Source organism: Camponotus vicinus, unplaced genomic scaffold, assembly GCF_025532165.1.
Source record: "Camponotus vicinus isolate PSW18456_S1 unplaced genomic scaffold, iyCamVici1.0 SCAF_1, whole genome shotgun sequence".
Lineage (NCBI taxonomy): Eukaryota > Metazoa > Arthropoda > Insecta > Hymenoptera > Formicidae > Camponotus > Camponotus vicinus.
In genome coordinates, this window is record NW_028141945.1 from 3,908,513 (window position 1) to 3,920,073 (window position 11,561).

The 11,561-nt window shown below is 32.9% G+C and overlaps 1 protein-coding gene across 8 annotated transcripts in view; it reads left to right on the plus strand.

Moving 5' to 3' along the window:
* Nucleotides 1–9,487, plus strand: part of Ih (hyperpolarization activated cyclic nucleotide gated potassium channel Ih) — a 126,524-nt gene extending 117,037 nt beyond the window's left edge. For all 8 annotated transcript variants that reach the window (XM_083093038.1, XM_083092997.1, XM_083093044.1 and 5 more), the window contains one exon: nucleotides 134–9,487. In XM_083093038.1, coding sequence (XP_082949164.1) covers nucleotides 134–280 — 147 coding nt within the window. In that variant the 3' untranslated portion in view covers nucleotides 281–9,487. The remainder of the gene's footprint in view (nucleotides 1–133) is intronic.
* The last annotated feature ends 2,074 nt before the right edge of the window (nucleotides 9,488–11,561 follow it).

Sequence of the window (11,561 nt, forward strand, 5' to 3'; positions counted from 1 at the left end):
TGAAAAAAAAAGACCAAATTTTTATTCACATAATTTTATCAGAAAATCAACGAAATAAGTCCATTTTCTCTTGTCTTTGCAATAAATAAATAAATATACACAATCTGTCATTTTATAAAATTCGGCATTTCAGGTACACAGTATGGAGCTTAGAACGCTACCGGCTTGTCTCTTGCCCAGACCAAAGTCTGAGAATAATTTCGCGAGCCAAGAACTTACGAGAGAAGGACGGAGAATCTTCCACAAGAGCGACACTTTCCACAAGGATTCGTATCAATGACGACACTCGTTTTACTAGCATACGCAGAGATACTAACGGCTCCATGTTGGAACAAAGATAGAACTTTCTTATCGATAAGACAGCTGGTGGTTTTGTGCCTGGTGCTTGGGCGATTCTATAGCAGCGGTCTATACATAGATATCGGCCATGCCAGTAGTTCTCTAGCAATCGATTTATAGCGCCTTCTTATATTAATCTGACGGCATTTTCGTCCAAGACCGCAAAACTGACCAGAACAATCGAATCTTATGCTCCAACCATGATACAGATTTGTGCGAAAATGCGGCGACTAATATCAATTTAATATAATTTATATATGTATGATTTATATATGTATATATAAATTATTTACATATATATATATATATATAGGAACAAAGAGAATTATGTGTGTTAATATTTTATATATATTATCACAATATTTTATAATAATATATATAAAAAAATCTCTCCATAATATATATATATTTCGCGAAATAATTTTCCGATAAAAAATTTCGAAGAACGGAGGAGAAATATTTTATAGACACCCTTTAATTTTTCAAACTTTGTTCGATTTCCTTTAGAAGAGATGCCAAAATTCACACATTTGCGAAATTTTAGTTCATTACAAACGCAAGATGAAAAAAAGAAGTCATCTGTATCTCGGTTGGAAAACATGGAGTCCCGTTTTACGCCGCGTCTCTTCATTGAGAATAATCGCCGCGTCACATCAAGTGCAATATTAAAGAAGGACGGATAGACGCAGCGAAGAATGAAGATCTCAAAGACGACGAAGAGCAGGCCTAGAAGTTTATAGAGAATATGTAGTATACACATCGTGAAAAATTAGGTATAATCCTAAATAACAATGTAATGATGCGGAATTCTCTCTCTGTGATTTTGCAAGTTGACGTTTCGCACTTTAGGAGAGAAAAAAAACAATATAATCTACATGAATTAGGATGCTCTTTTTTTTAAGGAAACAATTAATATAGAGAGAAATCGTACGTCGTAAGACAGAGTATTCCGATTAAGTTAACGCGATTTAGCTTTAGCTTCGTATTGCATTAGAGCCGCGTAAATAAGTAAAACGAATATAACGCGTAATACTCCATACTCCGAGAAAAAAGTGCATGAATGAAGAAGAAGAAATTCACGTCAATGGGCTAATGTCTTACTGGAGAAGGAGTTTCTTTTTTATTTCAAACGCGAAATAATTTGCGTTCAGTACTCGCTTTATTTGATAGATCTTTCTTTATTTTGCTACGTTTTAATTCGCTTCGAAAATATTATAACGACACTAAGAGATCGAGTGATGATTACAAGTTGCGACTCAGTGTCGGATACATTCGATAGACCGTCCTGGTACATAAATAGGATCGGTGAGAGATGAGTGACTATGGTCGCGCGTTTGAAAATTCGTAAAAAGAATTTAGAGGTAGAGAGAGAAGGAAAGATAAATTACGATGCGATGATTATACGGATTAACCGGTTCTATACAAATGCTACCGAGGGCCCGAAGGCTGTGTTTACTTGTTGAGAGTCTTTTGGGCCGCTGTGGTTACACGTCAATGAATGAATATTAAGCGAAACGCAAGCAAAGTATCTTTTTATGAGATAAAGACAAAAAAGCGCGATGTACTATAAGAGAAGCTATAAATACTATGTAATAAATTATTATTATTGTTACGATTATATTACTTGCAATGATTACTATACCACTACCGCATAATTAGGCGATTAAATAAATGACAACAAATACAGATACACATATATATTATATATGAAATATTATGCATAGTGGTTAAATATCGTGTTGCGAGATAACTCTGTAATATTCAGCTACGTGCGAAATGGTCTGACACTGACTAAATCGATTAACCGATACTTACGAACAATTTATACAGATCACATTATTTCCCCGGAGCTTAATCTATCGTATTTCGTTCGAACAATAATTTATAAACACCCACATCTTTGAGGCCAATTGATACCGACCGATCTCGCTTTGTATATTTTAAAGTCGCTAATCAAAGAACCAAACAAGAAAAATACTCTCTTCATTTTAAATATTTCATAGTATAAGTAAATTCGGCATAAAGAAATAAGCGAAAGATAAAAAAAAATTATAGTATTATTTAATTTAAAACTATGAATCATATAACGTTTCTTACTCCTTAATCCTAAAGAGTACAAATAAATTCGTAGCATTAACACGTAATGTGTGTGTGTCCCCATCTATATATAAAATTATAAAATAAAACAGCAGTCTTTTTTTAGAAGATTTATTTTTTAAAAACCTATATTTTTTATTTATTTTTGAAAAAAATTGATAAATCTATTTTTTATCAATAATTTATCAACACATAAAATTTATAAACTTTAAACAATATAAATCATTCTCTATGCAACATTCTCTATGTAACATTCTCTATATCTGTCGTGCTTTTTAGGATTAATAAGGAAACGTTTTTTTCAATATTGCATGCAATAGAATGCAGTCGTTCTTTCTTTTAAATCGAAGACTGCGATGTTTTCTTTCACATGACAAGTAAAGTCAGTCATCCTCTATTAAAAATAACGCCCGCATATTATTTTTACTCACGTGATAACGAGATGCATTGGTGAATGCACGATTGAAAGAAAAGAGCCAAGTCGTTTTTTCTAGTTGACGCGTATCACGAATACATGTACATATATCTCTCTACATAAGATTTTAAAAATTACACGCGCGTTTCATACATATACATATGTACACTTACACACGTGCGAGAGGGAGAGAAAAAGAGGAGAGAGAGCAAGTGAAAAAGAAAGAAGTACCTATTTTTCATGCAAGAGAAACATAGTTTTCTGTCATTATTTTGCACATCTTCACACGTCTCATCTTAAATAATATATTATATATATATAAATACTATATATATAATAGAGACGCGAGAGAAAGAGGAAAAAAGAGAGAATGCGTTTAAGAGGTCGAAACATTCCAATGGTAGAATAGTCGTAGACCGCATAATCGACGTTTTTATAGGTTTAATCTGTACGAACGGTCTAGGATTAATCTGCCGGTTCGGGCCTAAGAGAAGAGTACGCATTACTATATAAATATTATATAAATATATAACATTGTTACTGTGCTCTCCGAGACGAGTGCGAGGTGAAAGAACGAAGTGATCATATATAAAAAAAAAAGGAAAAGAGGAGAAGTTGTACTCTTACTACCACTGCTAATTAATAGACACTATTATTTAGCCACTGTCTACTTATGTCGATAAAACGATAAAAAAAACTGCGGCAAGAATGCGCTGTGTTAGTACTCTACTCACATACACAAACAAAATATATTACGTGTACATATATACCGTACGCAATGTACGTGTAAAGAGATACGCATCTATAGTGCACTACAAACAAACAGGGGAGAATAACATTTTAGGATTAAACAGAGATTATGTGACTATTTGAGGTGTGTGAACCTTACTCCGTAAATGCTAACAGACAAGAGTGAGACATTATTAAATAAAAATTAAAAAAAGAGATGAATAGTTTTTGTATTGAGAGATAGATTGCGCGTGAACAGCAAAACTGGATCAGGCCACGGGAAACAGATCCGGAAATCGGAAATGGATGCATAGAGTCTGTACTGACGTAAACTGGCAGCCCGAGATAAAAACGCAGGTTTACTATATTCGATTCGAAGGATAATGCACTGGATTGCGGGGGTGTTAGATAGTCGTCCGAGGCTGATCAAAGTGCGTCAATTTAGCTACGGTCTATGCGGAATAGGACGTTGCATTAAAAAAAAAAGAGGAGATCGTGAACGTGTGTTTCAAATTTCACATATCAATTGTTCTGTTGAAAGACGTCGCGAAAGTATACGCTGGATGCGAGAATTCTTTTTAAAACGCGCTCGATAAAAACGCTTGACTGGTATATAGCGTGTATTATCGTATATTGATTTCTTTAGAATATTTAATCTCGCAATTCACATACAGCAGACTTCAGAGGCTTGGACAAAATTTCCAATTACTGTGTATCCCGACTATCCTCCGCTAATCTCGCTCATTAAATATCGTGACAGAACGAATACGACAGAACCATTTCAAAAATTATCTTCCCCTTGAAATAAACTTCAACAATTTCCGTTTCCGGTTTCAAGGATCGAAAGCCATAAAAAAAAAAACGACCGATAAAGGAACACGCGACTGTCCAAAGCTTAAATGAAACGCGGCTATTAGATCGGCTGTTAAATGTTTCTTAAATAGTTTCTTGCACGGTGACACGATATTTTTGCATATAATATTATTTTAGTTTTAAATAAAAATATATTCTTTCCATTCTCCTGTACTGTATTGCGCGTGTGAAACACACGTTATTAAGTATTTCATATTAAATGAAGCTTATTAAATTACTTTAACACTTTTGACAAATGTGAATACGTTAAAAATAATGTACCTATAAAAATAGATCCATACATTATCCATTTTTCTACAACTGTTCAAGAATTCAAATGTGATTGAGACAACGAATTACGCGCACATTAAAGCTTGCGCATGCAGTAATTCTTGTGTAGTATTAAATAAAGATGTATAATCGCTAGACCTTAATGATTGCACGAGTGCAATGGTGCTATCAAATGCCATAGTTTTTTCTAAAGGAGTCATAAATAATAGCAAATGTGTTTCGCAACCATCAGAGAAGTAGCAATTAATTCTCTGCAATAAATCTTAAATAGAATTTATCATATTAATTAAATCTTCGTTAAATATATATATATAATTCGTTATATCAATTTATCATATTATTATTTCAGTAAAATTTCTCTCTTTCGCATTATTATATTATTCTCTGAATTATTCAAGATTATCGACACATGAAATATTACTCGATTCTCGCCATATTTGTGCCTCTCAGAGCTCTCAAGTATCGTGGCACCGTGTGAAAACTAGGACAGCTAGCCGGGAAATCTGTGCATAGTACGCCTTGTAAAAAAATAAAATGAAGAAAACATTACCCTAGCGTCAATTTTCTATGAAAGAGTTTTTCTACAGGGTTCACACCATGAGCGGGAATTCGACGTCGTGCTTATGGTATGAATATGTACGCATACTGTGCGACGCTGGTACGAGTCTATCGGTGTTTTTTCTATTTACACGATATTACGTTTGTGTGATTACGATTGTTTCTCGCGTATGAAAAAAAGCAGCGTGCAACAAAGAAAATTATTAGTTAAAATAATGAGAAATTTGCTCGAGAGATCGATATATAATTGGAATGAGAGACACGAGATACGATAAGTACTTTAATTTTTTACGCAAGCCCGTTTTCGTTTCTTTAGCGATCCGCAGATTTTACTTGGTGTTTTGTAAAATAAGATTTTCCGGGAATTTAACTGCAAAGATCCTATACGAAATTACAAATTTGGATGAAATACATGGCAGAGTAAGAATGCTGCGGTTCTTTAGAAGCATATTGCCAATATCCTTTGCGATGCTAATGGTGTAGCTCGCACAACATTGCCCGCAAGTGTCCACCATTATTTGATACGATGTTAAAATGTAAAGGATTTTTAATAATTTGACATGATTGTTAAATATGTGTGAAATAAATAAATACGTGGCAAAATAAATATATATAATGTATAAATATATATTTTACAAATTATCCACATTTGTACAAACTTGTGTAAATTCTAGTATTCGAATATATTAGTCAAAGATTGCTTTAATATGCTACGCCATTACTCGCAAACGATCTTACACATGTCATAAGAGAGTGCAAAGTAATAATGATAAATATACGCCGTGTGTTCTACGCTGCCGTGCGTATTTCATTGAAACCGGCTGATGCTGTGAGTAAGCAATAATTAATAGCCAAGGATTTAATTCGAACGAGGAAAATTAATTGGATCTTCAGCTAATAACGCTTGGTACGTACGAATATTTCAAACTGTCGTACAATTTCCCACGAGATACAATTGCATCTCGTTAGCGATATCATTTACACCGAGTGAAAGTTAGTAGTCGGACGCATTCTGGCCGAAGGAACACACACTCGTGCTTTTCGAGATCTAACTTCTTCTCGTTTCGCGGTTTACGTGTAGTGCGATTTGCGATTCGATATATTTTACTAACGGAATAATTAGGCGTAACAAAACTCTAGATCGAGGAATTGCATGCGAGTAGGGAAAAAAAAATTAGCGCGGGCCGCGAGTGTGTGCAAGCCGCATATAATGTATCTATGCATATAAAAATTCGAATCGAGGTGACAGTTCTTTTCTAACGGGGCCGTCGTTTCTTTTTAAAACCGATTCGAGACCCTAGCCTGGCTATATTATATTTATAGGGGGATTAACCGGCCGACTATACTTTTATAAAGTGTACGAGAAGTATTTCACGCGCGTATTTAGACATCGGCACCTTTAAAATATACTTGCCATAACGAATGCCTTAGCAAAATGTTACTGTATAATTGAGATACCAGAGGGCGAGAAGGTATATAAATATAATAAGTATACATGTCACACACATATACAGACGCACACATACATACAGACACACACATGCAGATAAACACACAAATAGACACAACACAATAGGCAAATGAGTCAAAAGCCAATGCACATCAAAGAGTACATAAGTAGAAAACAGTACCTATATACATTCATCTATGCGTGCACACATAAGTATCGTAATCGTGATCGATGATGATACGTATTATGCGTGTAATCACATTAACAAATAACAGAGAGAAGTTGAATAACTCACTCTGGCATGCAGTGTATGCGAGACCTCTCAAAAGCGCACGAAAATACAAGTAAGGAATGTGAAAATGCAAAAGTGAGAGTATATTATTAAATGTATTATATTAAGATTGAATCACTCTAGAGCGCGAGCGAAAGAGCGATCATTAATCATGTACATACCATCGATGGCAATACTTGAAAATTCGCCCGTCCATTTAATTTCTACGTCATAAGTTTCCGAAAGAAAACTAGATTTTATTTTTATCCGCTTTAAATTCCAGATAACTCACATCTCATATAAGAAAAGTCAAGCGAACAGATTAACACACCGTCAAGTATATCTGCAATTTTAATTTTAAACGTTGTTACGCCTTGACATATGTGCCATATGAAGAATGAAAATTCGCGAATGTTAGATATTAAAACATGTAAGACGGAAGTTCCTAATGTGAAAAAGAATTTAAAAAAAATTTAACTCATGACTTTTGCGAACACGAATTTATCCTTAGCTATAATCACGAAACAACACAAATTTCAAAGAAACATGGGAATAAATCTATATATATATATATATATATATATATATATATATATATATATATATATATATATATATACGATTATTATATATATAAAATCGGCTAACTGTGTGTGTGTGCAACACAAAATTGTTTTTCGCAATTTTCGAAGTGTCAAAGTCTGCTTCGAAAATTTTCAAATTGTGCGCATATATATATCTTATTTTTTTATATCTTATTTATATATCTTATTATCTATATACACATCTTATTTTTTTACGTTTTGACATTATGCTTGACACGTATAAAATTGCGATGAATTTCTCTTATTTAATTCCACCGCGATAAGACGAATTCTTTTTTCATTTGTATGGTATTAAGCAGATATAAGCCAATACAATGCCAATCAATCAATTGCGATTTCATCAACAACACCGACTCGAAGAATAAGATTGTGGGATACAAGTTGTGACAACCAAGTGCGCGCATTTTGATATTATCGGTTCATGCGTTTCGGTCATTTGTAAAAAATCAAATTATAAATAATAATGTGACATACTATTTAAGATACGATACATTTTGTAGCAATATCTCTTTTACGACAATGATAAAGGGAGCGTTTTCAGTTTTAATCTGAAAAAAAAAAAACGTTAGTGCATATCTCGTCACATATTGTGTCCTGCCTGCCGACGAAATTATATACATGCATCTACACGTATAACATTCAACAGTTGACGAGTGTGAATGCATATACACATGTATGTACAAGTACACAGATACAAACATGACACACATACATGCATATTCCGAAAGATTTCATACAGTATCATATTAGCGATCTAACTAGTTGAAGAACTAAGCTATATAAATATATATAAATATATATATATATATATATATATATATATATATTTATTTATAATATATGAGAGAGAAGAAAATGAGAGTAAAAATACAATATCAAGTATCAAAGGTCAATGGCAAAATAGTTGAAAGACTCTAGCTTCGTGGTGAAGAAAACAATTATTTTCTATGCTATTATTTAATCACTGATAATCTACGTTAAATACGTCCGCACGTCCGTGTATACTGTATACGTTCGCCTAACGAAGCTTTGCTAAATACATAACTGTGACATTTCTTATCTGACTACTGAATTTTTCACGTCAAGACATTAAATATTTCTCGCTAGAGATTATATTTTACGATCGCCATTATCGAATATATTGCGTTAAAAGGACGTGTTATCAATATACACGAATAGGCGGACATACGTGTACATATATAGAATGAATTGCAAATAAATATTATAAAGCGACACGTTCTCTACCAGTGAAGTCAATCGCGATAAATCGTATAAGTAGCGAAGAGAACAATTGCAAAAGAAACAAGTATTAAGGCTAATCACGTAGTGGGAAAAGTCGTCTCTCTATGCTGATGTCAGCGAAAATAAGGCAAACGTTTGTATACCTCGTCAATACATTTCCATGTGCATGACGCGATTAACGCAATCGCCTGCGAATACATTACTCTGATTTTTCTGTCGTGGCGTCTTATTTGACGAGTGTCATAATTAGAATTTCAATCGGCATAAAATATGTTCGTTCCTTGTTACAGCGATAGTTCGTCGAATCGATTTTGCGATAAATATTTTGCAAAAAGTTTACGTTATGTTATCAGTTATCCCGCACAAGGTGGGAAGTAGAAATGAAAGAGACGCCTCAAATAAAATGTGAAGTAAAAAAACTCTATGCAACACTACTTCTTTACATGCGGCAAAAGTAATATGATGACGCTCGTACTTGTAAAAAAATTTATATAGAGTTTCCGAAATTGTCCTCGTTTCTAGACGACACTTGCATGCTAAAATGTTAACTTTACTTTCGTAATAATCATTGATAAACAAATATAATTTAGTGCCTTCGCTGCTACTTATTCTAAGAATAAATACTTTGGTGCAATTAGTATTGCCTGTACAAGAAATTGATTTCTCCTCGTACCATCCTACGATTCGTGTAAAATTTATTTGAACGCACGTTTGTCATACTGTATTACAATTACGCGTTTTCTACAAACAATAAATCAGGTAATGATAAAAAAAAGAAACAAGAGAAGAACTGTGGTAGAAAAATATGCAAGATAAATGATTAACATATACGGGATTACGTTCTACATAAATTTGATTCAATTCACTTGATGCAATTTAAATGAAATACATTTTGAAACTTGAATACATACTTTAACTCGTATTATAAAAGTAACTAAAAATGTTTGTCTATTCAATTATGTAGTTACTCAATTAAATGTAAAAATTGCATATAATTATATCTATATTTTTTTTATGAATTCGAAAAGTATTTTTCGAGTACAAAAAATGGGATGCGTCTGCGTATTTCCCTTAAAAATCTGATGAAAGAAATGTAACAAATATTTCACGTAAAACATTTAATTCAAAAACTTATCTTTGTGTATGTTTTGCTTCTTCGGTTTTAACAGTAAATTACAAGTAAATTTTTCAAATAAAATAACAAATATTGGCCTCCAAAGATTATGTTAATTACACCAAGGATTTTCTTGTAAAATTACTTCAATCGGAATCTAAGTATTACTCTTTGATCAAAACTGAGGATTATTAATATTATTAATATTTAATTTTGTATAACTGTCGTCACGAAAACTAAAAGATTTTTTGGTGGACTGAAAGAAATAGTACATAACATACATTTTTTTTTCTTTATTCTATGTGTTGAAAAGTGTTTCGCATTAATGCATTCGAGTTTGTCTTCTTTCGAATTTGGATTTCTGTATTTGCACTTGCTAATGATCATGCATTCGCTTATCTAATAATTATATTTTTCTCAAATATAAAAAATAAAACACATTAAAAATAATGAATATGAAAAATATAAAAAGAGAGATTGAATTTTGCACATATATATAAATTATTAGAAATTTTTGAAATAATTTTTCGCAGAATATTTCTTTAAAACTTATTAGTTTTCTTCGCGATAACAGCAATGAATTGCGTCTGATAGTCAGACGTTTAATTTGGCGAGGATTACATCGGCACGATAAACGAATCCATGATTTTTAGATAGCGAATATTGTCCCCGAGCAGTCTTATATTCTTACGACAGAGCCAAGAGCTTTCTTCTCGATAAAAATGCGACTCGAATAAGATTCGTGTAACAGCGATCAAAATTATTAAATTAAAATTAATTTTTTGATTGCTTTTTTGCGATTTTTATGAAACAAGAAAATGCTATGCGCGTATAATTTAAAGCTTAGAAATGAGAGCGTCGAATTGCGTGTATTAGCGAATTAATGCAATATTCAAGCAACGACGACGATGACGACGAGGACAACGTCGACTAGTTTATTTTATCGTTCATCGAGAATGAGGGACGAATGAGAATTGAGTACCTATGTACATTGAAATATACATATGAATATATATCCGCGTGTACAAAAGTGTCAAAGCCCAATGTAGTATGTAAATAATCCAATACGAAGGAGAGGAAGAGAAGGAGAGGAGAGAAAGAGAGCAAAAAAAGAGCGAGTGATGTCGCGCGTGGCAATAAGTTTCAGACGTAGAAGCTGGGGAGTTCGCAAACGAGAAAGTTTCCCCAGATACTCAAATAAGATTAATTAACTCTCAGCTAACAAGTCTCATGACAAATGATCGTAGACAAAATAATGTAGTGAAAATGAATAGCACTCACCTCTCTACTCGAACAAAAGTTTTTTTCACGTACGAATAATCTGTTGGCCCTGTTGGTGAGGATTAAAAAAAATAAAAGATATAATTAATAATAAAAAAATTCATTAAAGTCTCTCTTGAGAAAGAAACAATCGTATATTTATAAATAACAATTAAACAATTGGCCACCAATCGACTAATTAAAGTCCTAGTCTCTCAAAATAATCGATACACATATGTCACATCATGCATCAATTGTCACATTGCTCAATGGAATTGGCATCAACTGCTCCGCTAAAATATTGCATCGAGTTACCGATATTAAAAAGAAGATAAACT